The 27,738-nt window shown below is 37.3% G+C and overlaps 1 protein-coding gene across 4 annotated transcripts in view; it reads left to right on the top strand.

Annotated features, from left to right (window-relative positions):
- Positions 1–27,738, top strand: part of SMAD2 (SMAD family member 2) — a 98,864-nt gene that overhangs the window by 17,181 nt on the left and 53,945 nt on the right. For 3 of the 4 annotated variants that reach the window (XM_060118108.1, XM_060118109.1, XM_060118110.1), the window contains exon 2: positions 10,574–10,862. In XM_060118108.1, the coding sequence (XP_059974091.1) occupies positions 10,627–10,862 (236 nt within the window). In that variant the 5' untranslated portion in view covers positions 10,574–10,626. The remainder of the gene's footprint in view (positions 1–10,573; positions 10,863–27,738) is intronic. The other variant, XM_060118111.1, reaches the window with a different exon arrangement.

Below are 27,738 nucleotides of genomic sequence, written 5' to 3'. Positions count from 1 at the left end.
AAATTAGACAACTTATTGATGGGTATTAAGTCCAAAATAAATGGAAATATCTCATTTTCATAAATAGGAATACTCAATATCATAAATGAATCTAAATTCATCACACTTCCAAAGTGCTATAGGGTTTTGGTGGAATTTGACAAGCTCAAATTAAAATAACTAACATAAATTTGAAAAATGAGGGAGGGCTCACCTTGTTGGTATCAAAACTTGCTTGAAAGTAGTAGTAGTAGTAGTAGTAGTAGTAGTAGTAGTAGTAGTAGTAGTAGTAGTATAGATCCGAACAAGCATACCAATGAACAGAATATAAAGTCCACAATCAGACATTTATTTATAGGGATTTGGTATGTGACAGGAGTGGCATTTTGAATTAGTGAAGGAAAGATAAACTATTTAATAAATGGTGCTGATAAAATAAGCTGTCCTTACAGGAGATATTTAGATCATCTCAACCCTTAAAAAGAAATTCCTGATAAGTTAGGCACCTAAATGTGAAAGGCAAATCTAAAGTATCTACAGGAATATCTGGAGCGGGCAATATCTTTATAAAACCAGGGTATCTCTTTGTGTCTCAGATTCCTCATTGGTAAATAATAGTACCCACCCCACTGGATTCTTATGAGAATTTAATGAGTTAATGCTTACCAGACTGTTACACTAATGTGTCATTCATTGAGTAAGCACTCAATAAATATTTCCTACTGTATTTGGGTGCAGAAAGGGATTTCTTTAAAAAGAAACAAAGTTGTGTCATAAAAGATTTTAGATTAAAATATAGATTTGTATATACTAAAAGACAATGTAAGAAAATGAAAAAGCATTCTAAGGATTTGGAGATTTTTTTTGTAATACATATTCAGTGATAGGGTTTATATCAGAATAAAAACAGTACACAAAGGACAGCAAGTTGAAGACTCTGCAAAGAAAATGAACCGTAGTTTAATAAGACATGTAGAGAATGCTATTTGCAAAACTATTTTACAGTTATTAATAATTTGAAGGTTTTATTTGCTAGTTCAGGATAATCAGACCTCTTACTTAACTGAAACTTTCCAGTGAGTAATCTTGGAATCCCAGTTTTACTAAGGTATCACTTGATAAGCTTTCTTACTTAGCTGTAAAGATAGTCTTCCTATTCTGTTGAAACTTGCATTGTATAAGTATCAGTTAGTTATAGCTGGAATTAGGAACAGAGTTAGTATCTGAACTTATTTTTCAATTCTTGCAGATGTTGGGAAAACATTTCTAACTTTAGTAGAGAGCTTGCTGCCACACTATTGAAGGAAATCTGTATATTATGTAAATGACTCACATCTTGATAACTTGATCATAAATCTAATTTTCTTATTTTCTTACTCCCATTTTGTCTTCAACTTGGAACATGGAGAAATCTATACCTTGTAAAAAACCTAAACTCAGTCTGTTTACATTTCAAAACTAGTGGCTAAATATGATACCTTAGCTATTTAAAATGCTCAACTAATTAAAGTGTATTATCAGCATTACTGAAAAATATTATTTTATTGCATAATTGAAAAATTCTCCAGAGATAATTAGCCAGGAGTCAGCCAGCCATGATTACTAAAACGTGACAAGTTAAGGCTGGTAACTTTAAATGAACACATAGTTCCAAAGTGGTCATAACTGCTCTTCTAAGACATGGGACATTGAAATCATGTGGCAATACTAGGTCATGAGGTTATTCAGATGACCCAGGATAGGCGTAAACTTTTCATGTTTTCATTTCCATGAAGAAAAGAAATTTTTAGGATTTTACAGAAAGTTTTCAGATCCCCAAGAATACATCTTAACTCACAAGAAACATTTCTAACAGAAGTGTGACAGAGAACCTGTTTCCTCAGATTCTTCCTAACACTGGGAATCCCTTTCATTTTTGCTGCATATATAAAAGTTTAATTTTTATTCATTTTCCTAGGCTGAATTCTCATGGATGGATTAATTAAACTAAAGTTATAGGCACTTTTAGATAGAGTCTTGTTATATTTGCATGTTCTGTCAGTTTTTCTCAAGGAACAGGGATCCCTCGTGTAACGCAGGAAGAGTTTTGTTCTAAGGATAAAATCGGTGTGGGGCTGACACAGTGCCCGCGGAGCCCTCAGAATCCAAGCCTTCTCTGCAGGACTAGCTCTGCCTTGCTTGGGCGTGCTCTCTTGCCCTGACTACCCTCTCTCCTGAGCCTCTGCTGTATTTGCTGCTGCACCCTAGTTATGTGATGAACACAATTACTTACGTAAAGCCATGTATTAATACTGACCCTGTAACCTTAGCCTTCAGATTTGCTTCTGTTTCTGTGTTCTGAATAGGGATTAGTGCATCATTCCACACTGCTCAGTTACATTGGTTAGTGGCCGTTATCCTCAAATCCTCCTTTTCCCTAAACTGTCCACATCCACTTGGCCAATAACATATGTGAATTGTTTCTGAAATCACTGAAGTAATACTAACATTAGCACTAACTTGTATTCAGTTTTTTAAACTGGGCTGCCTCACTCTCCCCTCTCTCCTACCACGTTGCTTCCTTGTACTCTGAGTTCTAGTAATACCTACATTTTTTTGGGTAACTCCTAAAACGTTTCCTGTCTCTTGAAAACCTGCTGAACTTTCTGCCTGGTATTCTCTCTCTCTCTTTCTCTTTCTCTATTCGCACTTATGCTGTGTGTTGCTTTTGTGATACCTCTCCCTTCCAAAGGTTGAATTAATAAGCATGTTCCCTGTGCTTGGATAAGACTGTCACATGGTATTGAGGTTTATATAGCTGGCTCCACTAGAGCGTGCTTTGTGACACAGAGTAGGAATTCAGCAGAGGTCCAAAGGTAGCCAAATACACTTTTTGCTGCCTGGTAGTTGCAAATGTCTACTTTGGTGGATTATTACATGTGTTTGATGTAGTTTTTTGTGTTTGCTTTATTTTTCAAGTTGTAGTTTCATATACTATAGTATTTTTAAATTATAGTATTTACCATAGTATACTATAATATATGGCATTCTTATATATACTTATTTATGTGTGTTATTACAGCATCTCCCACTCTAGACAGCTTAGTGGTGCTACCTACTGTCAAGTTCTCGTTGCTGTTCTTTACTTACCTTACAGTTCCCTAACTGGGAAAACCTCACTTTCCCACCATTTCTGCTGTATTGATAAAGAAAGTCACATAATCCTGCTTTTTGGCTCCTTTCAGATTTTTAGCATCTAAACCACAGTTGGGCTATCAGGGGTGCCAGGGCAGCATTGTTATGTGGAATTCCAGAGATGTCCCTATAAAAGGGTTACCATGGCCAAATAAATTTGTGAAATTTGGCATGCTATATTACCTCTTGTGCGAGACCCTTGGGACAGTCTCCTGAATTGAGGTTGGGACCTGTTAATTGTTTTTCCCTTTTGAGGGGAATGAATATGATTATTAATTAGGTTGTGACCATTATTTTCTAGCAACTGTACCTGTACCAAGGTATCTTCAGTTTGGAAGACCATTTTTGAGACTGGTCTTTTGAGAATTCAAAGTCCTTTTTTGAGAATTACACTAACTTTTTTTTTTAAGTAAATGTATACCTCTGTTGCAGCAACCTTGCCACCGCTGCCCCAGATAAGTTTGTGATTGGATGTCATTTGGGCTCTCACTGTTTGTTCTCAAATAATAATAAAAAAAAAATCCCTCCCACATCCCCGGCCCTGTTCCCCAACATATACCTAGATGTGCTTGCAGAGGCTCACCTCCAAGTTGTGGGCAGACACTTGTTGGCTTACTTAACATCCTTGGTCAATTGCCACCTCCTCCCTTCTGAAATTTACAGTATGCGTTGGCATATTGAAGGTCTGATAAGTTCTTAAATAAAGAAGTCCATTTAACTTTGCTTGTTTGAAACTTCTTAATGTATTTGTTTAGATGCTTTTTTAAGTTTTTTGAATTGTAATTTACATTGATAAATGCGCAAACTTTAAATTTTCAGTTCTGTGAGTTTTGATAATTGTGTACTCACATGTAATTACTTCTCAAAATAAAATAGAAAACAGTCTTATCACCTCAGAAAGGTATTTGTGCATCGGACCAAGCATTTCTCTGTGTGTTCCTCCCCTTTCCTGAGACAGTCATTTGACTTCTGTCACTGTATTAGTTTCCCCAGTTGTTGCAAGTCATAAGTGGAATCAGTATATCTTTTGTGTCTTTTTCCCAGCATGATTTTTTTTAACATCTTTATTGGAGTATAATTGCTTTACAATGGTGTGTTAGTTTCTGCTGTATAACAAAGTGAATCAGCCATACGTATACATATATCCCCATATCTCCTCCCTCTTGCGTCTCCCTCCTTCCCACCCTCCCTATCCCACCACTCTAGGTGGTCACAAAGCACCGACCAGCATGATACTTTTGAGATTCATCCATGTTGTGAAGTGTATAAGTAGCCCACTCATTTTTGTTCCTGAGCAGTATTCCATTGTATGAATATACTACAGTTGTTTGTTTTATTTTTGTCAGTTTTCTTGAGATTTGGGCTCTTTCCAGTTTGGGGCCATCATGAGTATGGCTACTATGAATATTCTTGTATAAGTCTTTTTTTGTGAACTTAAGTTTTCATTTTTCTTGAATATGTCTAGGAGTGGAATTGTTGTGATATAGGGTAGATGTATGTTTAACTTTTTAGGAACTTGCCAGTTTTCCAAAGGCACTGTACCATTCATTTTACACTCACATCAACAGGGTATGAGCATTTCCAGTTGCTACATATGTCAGGCTGAATAATGGTCCTCAAAGACATCCAGGTCCTAGTCCCCAGAACCAGTGAATATTATTTATATGGCAAAAGGGACTTTCCAGATGTGGTTAAGGATCTTGAGATGGGGAGATTATTGTGTAATATCTGGGTGAGCCCTAAATGTAATCACAAGTGTCCTTATAAGTGGGCAGATAGAGGGAGGTTTGACCTGAGATGGAGAAGGCAGTATGACAATGCAGCAGAGATTGGAGTGATGTGCTTTGAAGATGGAGGAATGGGGCATAAGCCAAGGAATACGGGAGGCCACTAAAAGCTGAAAAAGGCAAGGAAGCAAATTCTCCGGTCAGACCCTCTGGAAGGAAACAGTCCTGAGTATACTTTGACTTTCTTTAATTCATTAAAACTCATTTTGGTAAATCTGTGGTGGTTTAAAGCACTGAGTTTGTGATAATTTGTTACAACAGGAATAGGAAACTGATATATTCTACATCTTCACCAACATTTGACAGTGTCAGAATATTTTTAAACCATTCTAGATGGTGTGAAATGCATTGTGGTTTTAATTTGCATTTTCCTGAAGATTGTTGATATTAAACACCTCCTAATGTGCTCATTGGCCATTCTTGTATCCTCTTTCATGCAATATCTGTAATTTGTCCTTTGCCTATTTTTTAAAAAATGGAGTGCACTTTTTTCTTTGACTTGCAGTTCTTTATATATTCTATATGGTAGCCCTTTATCTCCAATATTTATAGCAAATATTTTTTCTCTAGTCTGTGACTTACTCATTCTTTAATGGTGTCTTTTGGTAAGCAGGCATTTTAAGTTTTGATGAGGTTTGTGTTATTTATATTTCTTTTGTGGTTAGTGCTTTTTATGTCTTAAGGACATAAAAGTATTTTGTGTTTTCCTCTAAGAGTTAAGATTTTGCTTTCCTATTGAGGATGGTATAAGATAGTGCTTGAGGCTTACTATTTTCCATATTTTTGAAAAGCTGTTGAAAAAATGTTGAAAATAGATTGACTTGGCGCCTTGGTAGAAAATGAGTTGACTGTATATGTATGGGTCTATTTCTGGACGCTCTTCTATTTCACTATCTTTATTTTTCTTATGCCCACTCTATACTCTTGATTACTAAGGCTTTTTCAGTGAGTCTTGAAATAAGGTGGTATAAGTCCTCAAAAATCCTTTTTCGTTTTTCAAGATTTGTTTTATTATTCTAGATCTCTTTTGTTTCCATAGGAATTTTAGCATCAGCATATCAGTTTCTTTTTAAAAAATCCTGCTGGAATTTCAACAGGGATTACATTTATATATCAAGCTGGGAAGAATGGACATTTAAATAATATTGAGTCTTCCAGTCTATGAACATGGTCTCTCTTAATTTCAGTCTTCTTTCATTTACCTTAGCAATATTTTGCAGTTCTTAGTATAGAGGTCTTGAGTATCTTTCTTTAGATTGACCTATAGGTTTTTGTTGTTGTTGTTGCAGTTATAACTGGTATTTCTTTAAATTTCATTTTCCATTTGTTCTTTGTTTGTATGTAGAGATACACTTAATTTTGTATGTTGATCTTCTATCATGAAACCTTGCTAAATTCACTTCCTAATTTTACTAGTGTTTTTGTAGGTTCTGTGCAGTTTCCAATGAAGACAGTCATATCACCAGAGAATATACTTCTTTCTTTCCAATCTTTATGCCTTTTATTTCTTTCTTGCCTTATTGTGCTGGCTGGAACATTCAGTACATTATTGAACAGAAGTGGTGACAGTGGACATCCTTGTCTTATCCTCAGTTATAAGGGAAAGGGACTTAATGTTTCATCATTAGATATGTTGCTAGCTTTAGGTTTTTCATAGATGTCGTTTTCCAGAATGAAGAACTTCTTCCCCTTTTCTATTTCTAGTTCTCTGAGGTTTTTTAATCATGGATAGATATTAAATTAACATTGTCAAATGCCTTTTTTTTTTCCTGCATCAGTTAAGAGAATCATAAGGATTTTTCTCCTGTATACTGTAAATGAGGTGCTTGATTTTTTTTTTTTTTAACTGTTAAACCAGTTTTGCTCCTTGGGATAAACCCCACTTGGTGATGATGATTACTTTTTCTATATATGTTACTGGGTGTGATTTGCTAATATTTTGTTAAGGATTTTTCCTTCTAGTAGTAGCAGACCTTTGCTTTGTATTAGTGCAGGATCTTGGGCCAAAGACAGTTTCTTGCTCCTGGCCCATTGTCATATCGATAGCTTTGCTTTCTATTCATTCCTTAGCATCAGGGTATGTTTGTCTGCCACTGGTGGTGGCAGTGTTTCCTGTCTTCCTCTAGGGGTAGACTGTGGTTATGTTACATGGTGAAAGGCTTGTTTGTATGTGGGAGGTGGGCAAATAGGTTCTGCTCCCCCCACCCTCCCAAATAGTGCACAGCTTTTGCTTTACTCTTCTCTTTCAGGCAGGGGAACTTCCCTTGGGCCCTGGGTGTGGGAGGCTTTCCTGCATCTCCCCTCCTGGTTGAAGGCTTTTGCTTCATGTTAGGTGCCACTTAAAGGGGAGGAGCTCTCTCCCTTCTCTTGCCCCATGACATTCGTTTTCAAGAGAACTCAGTTGAGAGCCTTTGAAAAGAGCTTGTGAATGAGTGCAGATTCCCCCTTCGTCTGGGTTTTCACTGCCATCCTAGCTGACACTCAGCCATTATCTTTATTTTTATCTTTAATATTCAGCAGATTGACTACTGTATGTTTCCTTTCCATCTGTGGGTTGATATCTGCCATCATTTTTGAAATGTTTTTGGCCATTATCTCTTTTTAAGCTTTTTCTGCCCCATTCTCTCTTTTCATCTCCTTCTGGGACCCCAATTACACTCCACTTAAACCCCAATTGACATTTGGTCTTGGATGATCTGGGATTTTTTCCACACTTTTTTTTTTTTCTCTTCATGTTTCAATCTGGGCATTTTAATTTGGCCTGTCTTCAAATTCACAGCTTATTTCTGTCTGTTTTTGAATCCATCTAAAGAAATCTTTAATTTCTGATATTGTATTTTTCATTTTTAATGTTTCCCTGTGATCTTTTTTGTATAGCTTCAGTGTCTGTGTTTAAATTCTCCATTTCATTATTCATGTTGTCTATCTCTTCCATCAGTTTTCATCATAGTTATTTTAAAGTATAGTATGTCTGATAATCCCAAAATCTAGGCCCTCTCTGATCTGATTATATTAAGACTTTCATCTTTTGACTTTGGTTTGCTACTCTCTCTGTCCTGTAATTTTTGATTGAATGCTGAATGTTTGTGTAAAATCAGTACAGGTTGAAGTATATATTATCTACTTCCCCAAAATGGCCCATCATTTCTTGTGGGGCTAAGCCAACAAGATGTGTGCATAGTCAGCTAGTTCTGGGCTTATTTGCAACTTTATTTTGATTAGTTCAAGTGTTTTGAGAGTAGGATTAAGACTTTACTTTCTGTAAGATTTGTTGTCTTAGTGTAATTTCAGTTATCTCTTTATACTTTGTATCTGAGCCATCAGCTTTCTGAACTGTGGGTGACTTCTCTGCTTTACAGCCTAGCTGCTGATTTCCTGGTCATTCTGGAGTTCTTTTTGCTCTCTAGTCTTACTGCAGGCTTTTGTGCCTAGTGAGATCTCTCTGTACGAGTAATACCTTCCAGTGCTTTCTCTCAGCAATCCTTTCCTACCCCAGCCTTGGTAGTTCAATTTCCAGAGTATCTGCATGGAAGTTTCTGTCTCAGCTCTCTTGTCCCATCTTAGCCCTTGGCAGCTGAATGTCTGGAGTCTCTTGGATTGATTTCTCTCACATCTCACCACCTCCCCGCCCCCCGCCACCTCCCCAGGGCATTTGAGGAAGACCCTAAGCTTCTTAGGGTATCTCTTAGCTTTCCTGCCCTGTCTTCCAACCTTTGCCATATTTTGGCCAACTCTTGGTGCAGACCTGTGGGACTGAGTGGTTGAGTGGCGCAGACTTGCTCTGTAGAATCCTTGGAATTCTAATATGTCTTGTCAGCCTACATGTTACTGTTAAAATATACTAAAATTTAGGCTGATTTCTCCTTACCTTCACTGTGGTGGGATTATTCCTCCTTAGCCACTCCCACCAGGAAAGAGACCATCTGTGGGCCCCTCTTCTATCAAGACTCAACACTTTCTGGAATTTAGTTTCACTTAGGTTACTTTGCATCTTAAACTTTCTGATGGGTTCAGAAAAAACATGATTTTATAGCTTTTCTGTCTTGTTTTGATTGTTAGGGTGAAAGTGATGGTCTGTTGTGACTCTGTACCTCCTGATTAGAAGAGGAACTCCTTCATGGAATACTTTGATATATAATCTGGCAAATACCTGATAAAGTTTGTTATTTCACTTCACCCTAGTTGATTTTCTACCGTATTTCTCAGAGCTAGGTTTCGAAATGTTTTCCATTCTTCTCAAATCTGAACTCTCCAGTTCTGTCCTCAAGTGGTAAATTATCTTATCTCTTACTTTGAGATTAAAGCCATTGACATTAAATTTTAATTGGGCTGGTGGAAAGTGTGGGAAGAATTTGTAGTAGGTGCTTAGAAAACTAGGCAAATGAAAAACTAACATAATTAGTTCTGGGGAAAGGAAAGAGTTGTACAAAAAGGGAAACATGATTATACAGTAGTTAACTACTAATCTCATCAGGTACAAAACTACCTGGGAGATAATTATCTTTAAGCTTGGAGGAAAGCAAGTGGTTGTGGTGTAAATCCTCATTTTCTGTAGAAAAATCGATAGCTATATCTAAACTTGCTATTTCAAGGGATACCATTACTGAGGTATAAATAGCAAGAATAAAAGTTAAAAGATTCTCTTGGTGTGAGAAGAGGAGCTATATTTGACTTTACTCACTATGCATGTTGTTACTTAGATATAAATGAAAATATTTTTTAAAAGAGGCTTAATTAAAAGTCTTCTCAAGGGGTGGTAAAAGTGAACCAAATCTTTTTTTCACAGACTCTCTTTGCCTTTATTTCTTTATTTTTATATTTTTTAACTTTTTTTTTTCTTTGGCTGCTTTGGGTCTTCGTTGCTGCACACGGGCTTTCTCTAGTTGTGGTGAGCGGGGACTACTCTTCGTTGCGGTGTACGGGCTTCTCAGTATGGTGGCTTCTCTTGTTGCGGAGCACGGGCTCTAGGTGCGCAAGCTTCAGTAGTTGTGGCGCACGGGTTTAGTTGCTCCGCGGCATGTGGGATCTTCCCAGACCAGGGCTCGAACCCGTGTCCCCTGCATTTGCAGGCGGATTCTTAACCACTGCACCACCGGGCAAGTCCCTATGTCTTTATTCTTCTTGTTTACTTCACACTTCATGCCTTTTCCCTTGTTATAACTTCACATTTTACTTTATGATACTTGGTTATGAAAGTTTAAAACTTTGGGGATATTGAGCTTGTAAATTTTTAAAAATATTTTTGTTACGTGTTTTGAGAATACATTGAAATTCTAAAATGTGAGGAAAACTTTCTTTTGGTGAAGATATTTTATTGATACTAAGTTAAAAATAAAGTAGTATGGGTAGTGATAAACTTGTCCAGTGTTGATAAAGATAAAAGATTTTACTTGCAAAGTTATTATATTTGTCCACTTACAACACTGTCTTGTTTTTAGAAGGATTTGTTTCCACAGTTCATTTAAATTAGTAAAGTCATTTTCAGGGGTGAAAAAGATAACTTCTGAACGTCTGTTGCGAAAGAAATAATTTGAATTTCTATTGCATTCTGTAATTTGCTTTTGATACTGTGTTGAAACTAGTAGTTGATTGTAAAGTTAGCCTCTAAATTATCCTTTCCATATCTTTTCTAGGTTAGATTAAGGAGGATATTTTCTTAGAGTGGATCGCTGCCTTTGGTAAGAACATGTCGTCCATCTTGCCATTCACTCCACCAGTTGTGAAGAGACTGCTGGGATGGAAGAAATCAGCGGGTGGATCTGGAGGAGCAGGTGGTGGAGAGCAGAATGGACAGGAAGAAAAGTGGTGTGAGAAAGCAGTTAAAAGTTTGGTGAAGAAGCTAAAGAAAACAGGACGATTAGATGAGCTTGAGAAAGCCATCACCACTCAAAATTGTAATACTAAATGTGTTACCATACCAAGGTAAGTGTTGTTAGATTAGAAATTTAATGGCCATGCTGTTGAAAATTGTTTAAAGGAATCTGAAGGGAAGTTATTGAAATTTTGTTACTTTCAAGTGACCTGTCAATAGTGATTATTAAAATATGACAGCTATTTTTAACCTGTCGTATTAATTTTGTTTGACTCATTAAGACTTGTTTATTTTACAAAGCATTTTCTTGAACAGTGAGGTTTAATCAAGCAAAATAAAATACTTAGATTGTATTTTTATCTTCTGTCTTCATTTACCTTCATTGCCTAAATGCTTCATTGTATGTTATCCTAATTTCTGTGATTGAATGACATTTGAATAAAGATTCAAAGATTTTTCTTCACTAGTGCGGTAATGACTGACAGTTTTCTCCTCCCTTGGTCAAAACTTCCGTAAGGAGTGAACAGAGGCTGCTAACATCGTGGTGAATTTTATATAGTTTTTGCTTGAGCTGCAGCATTACTTCTAACAGAGAACAGTATGTGAGACAGCTTCCTAGGTGTCATAGGTGGTCAGAACCTGTCTTGAAGACCTACCTCTTGTATTAGAAGGGCCTATTATTTAAGAGGTTGAAGTTTTATTAGTGTAAATTTAATCATTTACAGATCAGTACCACTGTCAGAAATACTGTTTTTTAACATAAAGTAGCAAGTGGTTTTTAAGTGTTTTAATGTGTACTACTATAGTTGTGCACATTACAGGGTTTGCGGGAGTGTCAGTTTATAGCATTTTCTAAAAATGATTGTTTTCAGTGTCATACACATAGGCTAGCATACGGCACGTAAAACCATTCTACTTGACACGTTTCTAATGAGTTTTGGGACATACACTCTGGATGCTTGTTGATAATAGATCCTAATAACACCAGCCTGTCTGCTTGCAAATACTAACAGTAGAATGTTTCCTCCCTTGTTTGGTAGGTTAATTATCCATTTCTTTTACCTCACTTGTTTCATGTATTTCTTAAATAAGAGTCACTTTTCCTGGTTTATTCTTTCATTTCAGAAGTGTTTATGAATGCCTGCTGTGTACAAGGCACTGGTTTTAGGCACGTGGGATAGATACAGTATGAACAAAACTCAAAGTTCCTGCCCTCCTCAGGGATAGATGTACACAGTAAACAAGTGGGCAAATTAATCTAATTTGAGATGGTAATGAGTACAGAGAAAACAACGACTGAGGGGTAAAACTGCTTTCGATTGGATTGTGACACTTAAGCTGAGCTTTGAGAAGTAGCAGCTAGCTGAGGGAGGTCTTCTAGGCAGAGGAAGGAGTGAGTGTAAAGATGCCAAGTCAGGACATAGCTTACTGTATTGGAGGACTTACTGTATCGCAGTAGAGATGGAGTGATACAAAATGAGTACAAAACTTGGAAAGGGTCAGATCATAGAGGGCATCGTAGGGCAGTTTGAATTTTAGTGTCAATGTAATAGAAAGCAAATAAAGATTTTTAAGTGGATTTTCAGATTTTAATCCATTTTTAAATAATTTTTTACATTTATATTTTTACAAAGATCATTCTGGCTGCCGGACACAGGTGGTTGGGGCTGGGGGTGGGTAGTGGTGTAGTGGTGTGTGTGTGCACGTGTGTGTGTAGTAGACTGGTGTCGTATCGTGATCTGCAAGCGGGGAAATCAGGAGGCTATTGAAGCAGTCCAAAATAGAGATGCCAGAGGTTGGGCTGGCATGGAGGATGCACTGCCACTGGATGTGGATGGATTTGGTTGGAAATTGAACTGACAGGACTTGCTAATGAATTGGTTGAGAATAAGTCAAGTTTTTTGTGTTCATTTTTCATTGTATAGTGCCTGGTATTTCAGTTCAGTAAACATTTATAAACATACAGTCTTTGCCCTTGAGTTGCTTACTTCCTAGTAAGGGAGGTAAACTTTAAAAAATAAGAAAGATAATTTCATAATGTGCAGGAGGTGTTCTGAAAGATGGATGCTTAGGGAGCTGTGTCCAAAGTGGGGACCCTTCCCTCCTCTGCGGCTCGTGGAAAGTTTCCTCCTGGAAAAAGATCGGTGCCTGAGTTGGGTGGAGGTTAAGGAGGAATTTAGTCAGGAGAAGCTCCGTTCATCCAGAGTGGCCCTGGGGTGTTGAGAGGACTGGTGATGGGGGTCCTGGGAGTGTCAGGTGGGAGGTGGGATATGGCAGGACTCAGAGGCTGTGTGGTAGTGAGGAAGCACCACATCCTACGCGCTGGGGGGTTCACACTGAACATGAGTGTGATTGGGTGATGGGGGAAGTTGTCAAAGAGTCTTAGGTAAAGAAGTGAGGAAAATGGTTGTGAGACTGTCAAGAGTGGAGGCAGGGAGACCAGTTAGTATGTCGTCTCCTTATCCAAGGGAGCTGTGTGATCCAGGAAGACAGGGGGCCATGCTTTTGCACAGCTTCATCTAAGGCTCCGGTGCCAGTGCGGTGAGGTTGTTGGCAGAACAGAACTGAGAGGAGAGTCATGCAGTCCTGTGTCTTAAAGAGGTACAGTAGGAAGCAGCCTCATGATTGAAATGTACAGACCTTCTGTTTAAACTGTGGAAGTCCCTTTAGTCGAATTTCTTTTTCTTATTTTCCAGTCTTTGTTTTACAGTCTAGTTTTTTTAGAGATTTTTTTTTTTCATATTCTAGGGCTTTTTCATCATTTAAAGATTTTTTACCCCGCACTTTTACCTGAGTAATGAAAGTGAAGTGGCGCTTGTCCAGTGTCTTGTTTTTCACTCTTTAAAAGTTCCTTTGAAGCTTAGAAACTTGCTTGTCTAATTTGGTGGTCTTTTTTTTTTTTTAATATTTCAAGAAATGTAGATTTGTTAATATTGGCGGTTTATCAAAAAACTTAAGTTTCTTGCACTATATTCTGGAGCCATATATTTTATAAAGTTTGTTTTTAATAATAGAACAGTTATATTGTGTCAGATTATTAGTCATCTCTTAACTACTAAATGTATTTAAACATTCAATCAACTCTTAATTATATAGACTGTAAAAGGTGGGGAATGGGTGTGGAAAGGGTCCATTATGGAGGAATCCAAACCCTAGCTTAAGCAGAATTATTTAAAATGTAATTCATGGTGGATTTACTGTAAGCTCATTAACTTAAAATTGCAAATAAGTTGTCAATAAAATACCTTAAGGTATTGATGTATTCATCATGTATTAATGAACATGAAACATAAATTACTTAATTTTTTAAAATGACAAATGTTTTCTGTTAAAAAAAAAACCCTGTTTCATTGACTCTTCTTAACAGTTTCCTTTCCTCCAACCCCCATCTTCTAATGTTAGAGTGGGACTAAGTTGCGGATAGAAACGTAGTCCTGACTTTATGTCCCTCCCATCCCCCTCACATAATTAACTCTGCCTTCATTGCTTTGTCTCTGAAGGGATAGAAGCTATTACCCATGTGTGTCACTGCTTCTTTCCTACTGTTTTATGTGGTGACACAAAGTGATTCATGGGTAGATCTTAACCTACTAAGCTACAATGAGCTGAATAGTATAAAGTTTCACGAAGCTTTTCCATCTCAATTTTTTGAGACTGACAAATGGAGGACAACTCAGTCATAAAATCAGAATGGCAATTGATATTTAGGTAATGAATCAGTCAGAAGAAAAAAAAGTGACTTTCAGTGCATTTAATCTACAGTAAAGCAAAATCCAAACAGCAGTGGGGATGGAGAGCTTGTAAAGTTTAAAACAAGTGGCTGTGAGGTCTGAAATGCCAATTTGATAATATCCATTGTACATAAATGTGTAGGAATGAAGAATTTATTTTCATAAACAAATTATAAGGGCTTTCCTAAGGTGGCACTTTGACCATATAATTACATTTTGATCTTTCATCTTAAGGAAATAATCAGGAATATGGTCCAAGATTTCTGGTGTTCATTTCAGCATTGTTTATAATAGCAAAGAATTAGAGAAACCCAATCCTAACCCACAGTTTCCTTAACTCTAATAATAAAGGAAATTTACCCAACTCATTTTATACCAGAATTGAAAATGAATGGTAAAAGTAAAGTTTATATCAATCTTACTCATAAAAGCAAATGCAAAAATTATAAATGAAAAAGCTTGAATTATAAAAACAAAACCACAAAATCATGACTAGGTAAGGTTTATTGCAGGAATGCTAGTATGATTCACCTATAGGAAATCCATTAATATAAGATACTCTGTATTCATATTTATGAACACTCTGATCTTGGTGGATCTAGAAAGAGCTTTCTGTAAAATTCAGTATTCATGTTAACAAATTAGAAATAGGAATTTTCTTAACTTGATAAAGCAATACTTCCAAAAATGTTAACACTTAATCTTGAAACTTTAGAGGGAAATACGTCAAATTGTTAATAGTGATTATTTATGGATTACCTAAAAAAAGAAATGTCTTGTAATTTTTCCCTAATATTTATCTATGAAAGTATGTTTTACTTTTGCAGTCAGCATAATTGAATGTTTTTATGGTTTGTTTTACTTTATTATTTTTGTAATAATTTTTAAAAATTTATTTTTGGGGCCTCCCTGGTGGCGCAGTGGTTAAGAGTCCGCCTGCCGATGCAGGGGATACGGGTTCGTGCCCCGGTCTGGGAGGATCCCATATGCCGCGGAGCGGCTGGGCCCGTGAGCCATGGCCGCTGGGCCTGCACGTCCGGAGCCTGTGCTCCGTAACGGGAGAGGCCACAACAGTGAGAGGCCCACATACCGCAAAAAAAAAAAAAAGAAAAAAGAAAAATTTATTTTTATTTATTCTTTGGCTACGTTGGGTCTTTGTTGCTGCGCGCGGGCTTTCTCTAGTTGTGGCGAGCCGGGGCTACTCTTCGTCGCGGTGTGTGGGCTTCTCGTTGCGGTGGCTTCTCTTGTTGCGGAGCACGGGCTCTAGGCGTGCAGGCTTCAGTAGTTGCGGTTCACAGGCTTAGTTGCTCCGTGGCATGTGGGATCTTCCCGGACCAGGGCTCGAACCTGTGTCCCTTGCATTGGCAGGCAGATTCTTAACCACTGCACCAGCAGGGAAGCCAATTAAATGTTTAAAAAGAACTTTTGGGCAATACTTAGACTATTCTTGGCTTCGCTTTTTTTTACCCTTTAAATTAAGTCAATTTTTCTGTTAAAGGGCAATTATATTTTCATTTTCTTAACGTTCTAATAAATGTATTTATATTTTTTCCTTCAAAAAGTATGTTCCTTAAAACAAAGTAGTATGTGTACATGATTCCAAATTCAAACACAGATTATACAGTGGAAAAATGTGTCCCTCCCACTCCTGTTGTCACCCATCTCCTCACCCAGTTGTATTACTAGTGTCTTATATATCCTTACAGGATATGTTTCTTGTTAATGCTGTTGCTAACATTTGGATTTTGTTTTCCATCTTCTAAATTTTTAAATATCAGAGTAATTGAAATAAACTTTATGCAGATTGTCAACTTTTACTTTTGATTTTGTATTACTACCCTTTTACTTCTCTGGATAACCCAGGAAGAATTAAAGAGAAGTCTTTTAAAACCAAACTGTAGGGCTTCCCTGGTGGCGCTAGTGGTTGAGAGTCTGCCTGCCGATGCAGGGGACATGGGTTCGTGCCCCGGTCTGGGAGGATCCCACGTGCCGCGGAGCGGCTGGGCCCGTGAGCCATGGCTGCTGGGCCTGCGCGTCCAGAGCCTGTGCTCCGCAACGGGGGAGGCCACAGCAGTGAGAGGCCCACGTACTGCAAAAAAATTAAAAAAAAAAAACAAAAAAACCAAACTGTAGTATCCTTCAGTTCTTCTTAAATTAGTGCTTTTTTGTTATTTCAGAAGAGAATAATTCTCTCTCCCTTGGTCACACATAGATATAGACTGTGTGTGTGTGTGGGGTGTGTGTGTATGAGATAATAATATGGAATACTATGACAGAAAGAACTCTGAAGTTTGATGACTTGTTTTTGAGTCAGCTTCGTCAGTACTGATGAATGTGAATCCTGAGGCATGTGATTATACTTTTGACTGTTTCTTCATCTGTGAAACGAGTGGTCCTATCTGGGTTCTTTCACAGTACTATTTTTGGGTCCTTTGAAATAATGTTAAGTTTAGTTTGTAAGCTATAAAGCACTACAGCCATGAATATGATTTGTTTGAAATATTCACAGATATTCCATGTCTTCATTTTCCTTCCAGGTTTTCTAAAAGAACTCACATTAAATTGTATTGTCTATCTTTCCTTAGTAAACATTTCTGCCAGACAGCTATCATAATTTAGTATAACATTTATTTATAAAATCAATTCATCAAAACAATGAAACGTTTTATAAATGCAAACTAGAACTTTGAGATAATCAGCCTCAGCATCCAACTTGTCATTTTCTTTCTATACGTTCTGTGTATAAGTTGTGAAGGTGCTTGTAATGAGCACTTCACCTATGGTCCTGTGAAACACAGTTTGAAAGACACTTTGCTAAGACCCTTAACCTTTATCTGGTGCCTACATTTACAGTTCTTTTTTTTTTGAGGGAGCTCATGCTCTAGGACCCTGGTATTCAGAGCCCTTTTGTGTATATGATATATTCTTCCATAGGGCATTTTTATCATTTACCTTATCAGGGAAAACATCCAACTGCCCTAGGACCTAGGTTTCTTTATAAAATTATAGGATTATTACCCAGATTATTTAACATCTATAATTTTAAATTTAGCTCTCGATGCAACAAGCGTCATCCCCACTTTTCTTGTCCCATTCACGTAATGTATTGGCTTTAAAGAATTCATTTCTCAACTTAGAATCAACCTAGCTAAAATAATAAGCATTTAAAAAATTATGACCATCTTTTATTTTCTCAGCATCTTTGGTCTCTTTCCAGTCTTATCTGGAACCATTCCAGTTTGCCCAGACTATGTGACTAACCACATTCTAGGAAAATCATTATTATTGGGGACAACATTTAACTATATTGTTTGCTCCTTCTCCTGCCTGTCTTGTAGTAAAGTGTTTCCAGGCCTATGTCGTCCCTGCTGGTGATACAAGTAAATGTACCACTACCATCTAAGGCAGGGGTCCCCAACCCCCAGGCCACGGACTGGTACTGGTCCATGGCCTGTTAGGAACGCGGCCGCACAGCAGGAGGTGAGCGGCGGTCGAGTGAGCGAAGCTTCATCTGTATTTACAGCTGCTCCCCGTCGCTCGTGTTACCGCCTGAGCTCCGCCTCCTGTCAGATCAGCGGCGGCATTAGATTCTTTTAGGAGCGTGAACCCTACTGTGAACTGCGCCTATAAGGTATCTACGTTGTGCGCTCCTTAAGAGAATCTAATGCCTGATGATCTGAGGTGGGGCTGAGGCGGTGCTGGGGAGCGGCTGCAAATACAGATTATCATTAGCAGAGAGGTTTGACTGCACAGAGACCATAATAAATCAACTGCTTGCAGACTCATATCAAAACCCTGTCAGTGAGTGTCAAGTGAAAACAAGCTCAGGGCTCCCACTGATTCTGCATTATGGTGAGTTGTATAATTATTTCATTTTATATTACAGTGTAACAGTAATAGAAATAAAGTGCACGATAAACCTAATGTGCTTGAATCATCCAGAAAATACCTCCCCCACCCCCCCACCCCGGTCTGTAGCAAAATTGTCTTCCACACGGTGGTCCCTGGTGCCAAAAAGGTTGGGGACCACTGATCTAAGGGACCTGAAATTGACAGTACCACACATAGACTGTGAAGATGGAAAATAGTAGTAAAACACCAGTTTAGGATATTCTTCAATCTTGTGTTAAATCTTACCTGGTAATTGGACTGAAATGACTGGGTCCCACATGTCTCTTATACTCTGTTCTTTACATTCTTTTTGTTTTTCCTCTTTCAGTTCGGATATTTTCTATTGACCTAAGTTTGAGTTTACTGCTCCTATTTTCTGCTATGTTCAGTGTTCTGTTAAACATATCCGATAAGTTCTTAATTTAAAATACTATATTTTTCATTTTTAGTATGTTCCTTTGATATTATAGATTCTGAATCTCTATTGAAATTCTTCACCTGTTTTTTCTATTTTCCTGAATTTTCTTTAATATATTTATAGTAGTTATTTTATAGTCCCTGTCATCTCTAATATCTGGATCATCTTTAGGTCTGCTTCTGTTATTGTCTGTTCATTCTTTTGATTATCATCACATTTTCCTGCCTCTTCACGTGCTGTGTAATTTTGATTGTATGCCATATATTGCATACAAGAGAATTATAGATGCTGCAAATGATGCTTTCCCCTGTCAGGTAGATAGGCTGACCACCTTAATCTTCTCAGGGGTTGAGCTGGGTTGAGGCTTGGTTGCCATTTTAATTTGATTTAGTCTACACTGGCACGTACCTTTTCTGCAAATAAGATTCTCCTGGGATTTTGCTTAAAAGCCTGGCAGGTCTCTGTCATCCACTCCCTCAAACACTGTGGGAGATTCACTTCTACTCGTCTTCCATAGTATGAGTTTGGCTCTTGAGCGTCCTGATGTTTGCATTTTTAAAATCAGGCAGATGTCTTTGAGGAAGGAGAATCTTGTGATTGTCAAAAGTTTGACTGTGTTATTTTCTTCAATAGAGTTTTTCTTCCCAGACGGAGCCTGATGCTCAGCCTGTACCTAGAATCTGCAGGTGACCCCAGGGAAGGAAATGACAGACAGTTGTCAGTTCACCAGAAAGTGTTCTCTCTTCTCACAGTCTTTGTTCATTTGGATCTCATTACTTTAATAGCTCTCCATTGTCTTTGAATAAGTATTTTTTGTTATTTTTTCCCCCCTAGTTGTTGCAATAGGGAACATTAGCCTGCTATGACCTGCTTATATCTTACCTGGAAGCAAAATTGTAACAGCTTTTTTTTTTTTTTTTTTTTTTTTTTTTTTTTGCGGTACACGGGCCTCTCACTGTTGTGGCCTCTCCCGTTACGGAGCACAGGCTCCGGACGTGCAGGCCCAGCGGCCATGGCTCACGGGCCCAGCCGCTCCGCGGCATGTGGGATCCTCCCAGACCAGGGCACAAACCCGTGTCCCCTGCATCGGCAGGCGGACTCTCAACCACTGCGCCACCAGGGAAGCCCCTGTAACAGCTTTTGAAAGTGGGACTCTTCTGATATTTATTCAGAGACCTGGAATCTGAGAACTGATTGCAAGTAACCTACACTGAGAATTGAGGTGCTATACCATTCATGCAGGACTTGCAGAAAGGATTAGCTGAGATAAGTATTGCTACAGTTAACCCATCACTGACCTCTGAGCCATGTAAATAAAATACAAGAGTTTGTGGAAGGGATCCCATGTGAAAACTTGAGAGAGAGTAGGGTATGCTGTGGCATTTCCCCTTTCTTCATCCAAATTGAGGGGCTTCAGGGAACTTCTCAGTTTGACATGAGGTTTGGGAGATAAATAGACTGGTACCTGACTGTCACCTGAAAAAGGCTAAAAAGTGAGAGAGCAGCTGGAGCTGCTCCAGTATCAGTAGAATGAAGGAAGGGCACTGTTGGAATGGTCTGCACGTTCAGCGCGCAGTGCAACAAAGGTGCAAGCATTTTCCCATGGGCCAGGTGGACTTTTACTAAGGTAGTTGAAGTTGACTTGTCTTGAACAGATCAAGAGGCTCAACTTGGAAAGTCAGAGTGACCCAAGCCAAACAGCCAGAGAAATTCCTGCAACAGGAACTAACTACAGGGAAGAGGCTGCATTTTGGCTTCTGACCTTATAAGGCTGTTCCCTCTTTCCCTCTTCCCCTAAAACCCCCTCTTCTTGATGTTCCAGAACCTACAGGGCCCTTAAAAGTAATAGCTAGAGAGTTCTGGAAGAGGTGAAATTAGCAAAATTGAATGAGAGAATAAAGTTTTGATTTGGATCAGGGTAGTAAAATTTTAATTTCTGCAAAGAGGTTTATTGTGTTTTATATATATAATCTATTTGGGTGTGACTAGAACAGCCATGGGATCTTTTTGAAATTTTACACAGAAAGGAGGAAAACAGTTTGACAGGAGCTTGCTTGAGGGTAATGATATGGGAAGACTCAACAAATCCAGCTTTTAAAATAAGCTGTCTATATTCTCCTTTTGAAAACTTGGGAATCCAAATTTAATGGTGCTGGGGACAGGTAGACTATATGGGGAGAATGGAGGAATGTTACATACATCTGCGTGAAGTATGTAGCATTTTAACAGAACTTTTTTTCTAAACAGAAACTATCTGACCATATACCTGTTAAATTATCCAATGATGCTTTATTTCCAAAGAGACAATTTTATTACAACTAGAGTTTTCTTCTATTACCATCACATTTTTTTTCCCTTGAACTGTTAGTTTAATCTCTGTTCTCAAAATCCAACATTACTGTAGCTTTGCTTTTGGGTTATTATGGGAAGCACTGTGAAACGGTTGTCTTGAGACTCTTATGAAACTATGATCATGAATAGTGCTTAAATTAGAACTGAAGTATATAAGATTTTTGATTCACTCCCGCATCCCAGACCTTTTTCTTTTATGAACTTTGCTTATCTTTCTGGCTTTTTAACTTATGTAAGAAGAGGTTATAGTTTTTCCCTAACTTGGTTTACTCCATGTTTGCTAAGCCAGTGGGGAAGAGGAGGTTAAAGGGAGGCTATATTTGTGTTAAGGATGCTGTAAAAGTTCAGAGTCAGATACTGAACAAAAATTTATAATGAAAAGTAATTTAAGTAACTTAAAATAATTTTTCCCCATAGTTATTATGTGATGGCTTATATAATTTGCATTAACTGTATAAAACATTTTAACTTCTTCATGGGAAAGCACACTGTCAACTTCAAAGTGCTATACAAATGTGAGTTAATTTTTATTTTGTAGGGTGCTAATATTAAAATTGTCAGATTAAAAAACCTTTCCTTTATAAAGCAGAAACTAACACACCATTGTAAAGCAATTAGATGTTTTACATCCAATAAAGCAATTTAACATCCAATAAAGATGTTAAAAAAAAACCAAACACCTTTCTTTACAACCAACTACAACATCATAAAAATGTGTGATTAATAAGTTGAGTTTTTACAGAACTCTGTTCTGTAGTGCCATCCTTGTTTTATGTTTTATGCACTTAATTTAAGAAATTGGAATGACCATGTACTTACATTTTCTCTTAGGATTTCTTTTGTCTTTTAGGATACTATTTAATTGTTAAAAACAGAGAATATATATTAAAATAAATTTAGAAAATCCATCAGCTATATTATTAAAATAAATGCTCCTGAGCCTATTTTGGTGTTAGCTTTTTTTCTTCTTCTTAAGTAAAAGTTTGTTGTTTTGGAAGGGCTTGAAATATTTTGAGCAACTATTATTTTTAGAATTGATATTTAAATCTTTTCAATGATAGGGACTATTTTACTTGTGTGGGAGATATTTTGTTATTTTTCAAAGGCAGTAGAAACATCTAGCAAGATCTCAAAGTAGTGTTTTCAACATAACTTTAAAGGGAAAGGTAAAAAATTTTTTCAATCATCACTTGGTCCTTTCTTCTGCTTCTAAAAAGAGCTGTTCCAAACCAAAGAAGAAGAGTATCAGTTTTATCTTATTGGACTCTATGGAAATTTTATTGTCTCCCCCTATTTTAATTTGGGAGTAGCTCTACTAATTTCCTTGTCCAAAGAGTTTGTTTTTCCTGAGAAATTATAACTCTTACAGTGAAATCTCTAGTTTTTATAATTAAGCACATTCTATAATGCTTTACTTATCAGAGATTGTATACCAAAGTTATTGTTTTAATTTTGTCTTGCTATGTTTTTATTTTTAGTAAACTATATAAAAGACAGAATAGTGTTGGTAATTAAGAATGCAGCCTCTCTCCCCGCCACTTGCTAGCTGTATGACCTTAGACATGTCACTTTATCTCTGTGCTTCCATTATCTCATTTGTCAAATGGGGTAACTGCCTAAATTGTGGGTTGTTGGAAGATTAAGTAATTCAGTATGTGTAAGGACTTAGTGCTATGCTTGAAATATAGTAAGTGCTTAATCAGTGTAAACTATATGTGGGGTGGATCCCTCCCCAAGTTTGATTTTGATGTGAGACTGATGAAGCCAAACATGTACTGAAAGGTCATGAAAAAGATTATTGCTCATATGATGAGGCTTTCTGGGGAAAGCAGGGCAGGCTCCCAAACTGGTCCAAAAATTACTTGAGAAAGGAGTGACAGGAGACATGGGGCTGGGGTGATAATTCTTGCACTCCTGTGTGGGCCCAGACTTGCCTGGTTTAAAATTCTCACCAGCCCCAAGGGCTTCCTTATCAGCTTGCTCAGATTTGAGGCAGAGGGGATGAGGACATGATGGGACTCGAAACTCTTAACAGTCATATATCAAGAATGGAGTCAGATTCCTCATTAAACTCAATAAGGATAAATGAAAAGTAAACCACACCTAGGTGCATCATAGTCAAACCCATGAAAGAGAAAGTCTTGAAAGCAGCCATGAGCAATGACATGTTATATACCAGGGAACGATGATGTGAAGGACAGGTGACCTTACGCAGAAGCGAGAGGGTCAGAAGATTATAAAATGATATCTCTGAGGAGCCGTAACCATAAATGTGTATCTACTTAATAAAAAAAGCTTCAGAATACATGAGTGAAACTGGATAGAATTAATGGGTCAAAATGACAAATTTGTGGTAATAGTTGGAGAGTTCAGTTAGACCAAAAAAGTAAGTAAAGGCATAGAAGATCTAAATCTAAAATCAGTATAGTAACAGTCTTTTCAGGTGCTCTTGGTAACATCACCAGGAAAGACTATTTGCAGGGCACAAGTCTCAATAAATTTTAAAAGATTGAAATCAACAGAGTATGTTCTCTGCCAACAGTAGAACAAAATTAGAAATTAATACCAGCAAGGCATATTAAAAATGGAAATTATCATAATTCTTTGACCCATGGGTCATGAGCAAAATTAGAATATATATCAAACTAAATGATAATCAAGTTATACCATATCAAATAAGTGGGATGCAGCTAAAACAGTGCTTAAAGGGAAATTTACAGCTTTAAATAATTATACTAGAAAAGAAAAGTTATCTAAGACGTCACCTAGGGAACTAGGAAAAAAGGTTGAAGAAAATGGAAAGTAAGTAGAAGGAAGAAATAATAAAAATAAGAGCAGAAAATCAATGATTAGAAAAGAGACAACAGAGATGATAATTCCAAAAGCTGATTATTTAGAAAGATCAATAAAATTGAATAACTCCTATAATGCTGATGGAGAAAAAGAAGAGAGCACCCATAACCATAAATTAGCTATGTATGAAATGAAAGAGATATTATCATGCTAGATCCTACAGACATTAGAAGCATACTATGGATATATTTTAAGCAACTTTATGTCAATAATTTGTAATAGTCAAATTTCTTTAAAAACATGTTACCCTGGCTGGTGCAAGAGGAAGTGGCAGATTTGGATAGCCCTACAATCAATTAAAGAAATTAAATTCACAATCAAAATCTTTCCCACAAAAAAAACCCTCAAGGTCCAGTTGGTTTTACTGGTAAATTCAAGCATTTGAACAAGACATAACATCAGTCTCATAGAAACTCAGAAAAACAGAGTTATTTTATGAGGTCGGTATAACCCTGATAGCAAAACCTGACAAAGATGGCACCAAAAGGAGAAAACGTAGAGATTAATACTTGTCATGAACATAGGTTTAAAAAATTGTTACCAAAACATATACTCCAGCAGTGTACAAAGAGCACACCATGACTGAGTGAGATTTAGCTCAACAATGCAAGGTTAGTTTATAATATTCAAAAATTAATCAGTGTAATGCACAGCACTAACAAAGGAGAAAAACAGTGTTGATCACTTTACTTGGTCAGAAGCATTTAACAAAAATTTATCCATTCATGACAAACACTCCCAGCTAATGAGAAATGTAAAGACGGTTCCTCAGTCTGATAAAGGACATTTAAGAAAAACTGACGGCTTAAGAATATACTTACTCACAAAATAATATGTTTTCCCTAAGATCAGAAGTAGGACAGGGATGTCCATTCTTGTGTCTTCTTCAATTCATTATTTTAGTAGAGGACCTAGCCAGTGCAATGAGGCAGGAAAATGTAATATAAGAGGCATAAAGATCTGAAAGAATGGGTCAAAACTCTTGCTTTTTGTAGATGATATGATTATGTAAGAAACCTTAAGGAATCTACAAAAACAGTCACTAAAGCAAACAAGTAAATTTAGCAAGGCTTCATGTTACAAGATCAGTTGTATTTTCATAAATATTAACAGCAGACAAATGGAAGTAATATTAAGAAAACAATTCTATGAATAGTAGCACCAATAAAATTAAAATACCTAGGAATACTTTTTTTTTTTTTTTTTTTTTTTGCGGTATGCGGACCTCTCACTGTTGTGGCCTCTCCCGTTGCGGAGCACAGGCTCTGGACACGCAGGCTCAGCGGCCATGGCTCATGGGCCCAGCCACTCCACGGCACGTGGGATCTTCCTGGACCGGGGCACGAACCCACGTCCCCTGCATCAGCAGGCGGACTCTCAACCACTGCGCCACCAGGGAAGCCCCAGGAATACATTTTTTTAAACACAAGATCTGTACACTGAAATTTCAAAACCTTAATGAGAAAAATTAAAGAAGACTAAACAAATGGGGAGAGAATTCTTCTCATATAGCCAGATATGCTTTTATCAGACTTAGACTCCCTTAGATAACAATTATAAACTCTGCACAAAATAAAAAAAAAAAGGCACTAGAGAATGAACAAACAAAATAGACATTTTGAGGAGATTTGACCCTTGGAAGAAGCAAATGACATGAGGTGAATTTTCTGTTCTTATAGCTTTTATCCATGCAGAATGTGCAGGGTAGCTACAATTTCAATATGAAACCTGCCTTTTCTGTCCTGAAGAATTAGAGATCAGAGTTTAGGACAACCACAGTTGTTGAAGAGTGAGAGGAGAATTCTGGCATGGAGAGAGCCACAGAAGGGGAGCCCCAGATTTTCCTTAAAAACTTTGCTGAGATCACTAGGCTGGTGAAAAACTAATTGGAATTGTTCAGACAGAGTTTGAGTGCGAACAAGTTAATTGCCTGCCAAAACAAGAACAGTTAACACTTAGAGGAATGTAACAGAATCTAGCATCTCCATCATGTAATGTTCACAGTGTCCAGCATACAGACTTTAAGTTACTCAACGCATGAAGAGCAAAGAAAATGTGATTCTTTCTCAGGAGGAGACCAATGGAGACCAACCCTGAGACAGCCTTCATGTTGGAACTACCATACAGTAAATTGACAGACATACCATGTTTGTGAATTGGAGCACTCAGTAGTATTAAGTTAGTTCTCTCCCAGTTTAATCTGAATCAAATTAATCTCCATCAAACCCTAAAAATATAAATGTTTTTCATAGAATATATAAACTTATCCTAAAATTTAGGACCTAGAATGTCCAAAGCAATCTTAAAAAAGATCAACGAAGTTAGAAGACTTAAATTATCTGACTTCAAGACTTTCTGTGAAGCCACAGTAATCATACATTGTGTTTCTGGCATAAAAACAAACAAATAGATAAATGGGATAAAATAGGGAACCTTAAAAGAGATACTTGTATGGTTGTTTGATTTTTGACAGATTTGCCAAAGCAATCCAGTAGGGACAGGAAAGTCTGCAATAAATAATACTGGGAGAACTGGATTCTCCATCTGGAAGAATGAACCTTGGCCCCACCTTAAACCATTCAAAAGAATTAATTCCAAATGGATCATAGTTCTCATCTAAAAGTTAAAACTATCAAGCTTGTATAGGAGAAGACGTTTGTGACTTGGAGGTAGGCAAAGGGTTTTTTTTTTTAAAGCATATGGAAAGCAATAAGAGGAAGTTGTTAAGTTAGACTTCATCAATATTAAAAAGTATTTCATCAAAAACCATTAAGAAATGAATAAACAAGTCATGGAGTGGAAGAAAATATTTGCAAAATATATTTCTGACAAGAGGATTGTATCCACACTTTATAAAGAATTTCTGTAACTCAGTAGTGAGAAGAGGAATAGCCTGATTTTAAAAATGGGCAAAAGATTGCCAATTTCCATCACAAAAGAAGATATAGAAAGGGCCACTGAGCAAATGGAAAGTGTGCAGTATTGTTAGTCATCAGGAAAACACAAATTGTGAAACAGTGAAATACCACTGCACAACCACCAGAATGGCCTATAGTGGGAAAAAAAAACCACATCAGTGGTTGCCTTTGGGGGTGGGGGAGGGGATTACAGGGATTAACTGAGAAAAGGGGTAGGAGGGAATTCTTGGTAGGACGGAGGGTTACCCAATTTATGTATTTGCTAAAACTAACAAAATGGTACCATTAAGATTTGTTTGACACTATGTAAATGTTACCTCAAAAAAAGAGTGAGCAGTGAGCTCTAGTTAACAATATACGCATTCTTTAAGGTCTAGATTTGAAGTATCTACGACTTAATTTTGAACGCATCAAAAAATAAGATGGATTGATAAATAGATATTGGGGCAAGGACAGCATGGCTCAGAGCCTTTATTGGAGTTTTCCAGGGAAGGAATGACAGTGCTGGGTAGATACGCTGAGTTAAGTTTAGGATTAGATAGTTTTAGTAATTTTGGCCAGTCTCTGGACTGTAGGGGTGGTTTCTAGTTGTCCAGTACCTAGCCCTAGGGTGATTTAGGGCAGGAAGAATATTGGCTTGGTGTGTGTCAGAGTTTGATTAAATAGGTAGGGGTGTGAGCTCTGGATCGGTTGGTTTGTGTTTCAAAGGTGAGCTCTCAAGGGAGTCTCTTGACACCTCTAGACCTGGGAGGGGTGGTCTCTCCAGGATCAAGGCTCCAAATGCCAGAGTATCAAGGATACAGAAAATAAGAAAACATAGTTA

Source organism: Mesoplodon densirostris, chromosome 15 (assembly GCF_025265405.1).
Source record: "Mesoplodon densirostris isolate mMesDen1 chromosome 15, mMesDen1 primary haplotype, whole genome shotgun sequence".
Lineage (NCBI taxonomy): Eukaryota > Metazoa > Chordata > Mammalia > Artiodactyla > Ziphiidae > Mesoplodon > Mesoplodon densirostris.
The sequence above is the reverse complement of the archived record's forward strand: the minus strand, read 5'-3'. Positions and strand labels throughout refer to the sequence as shown.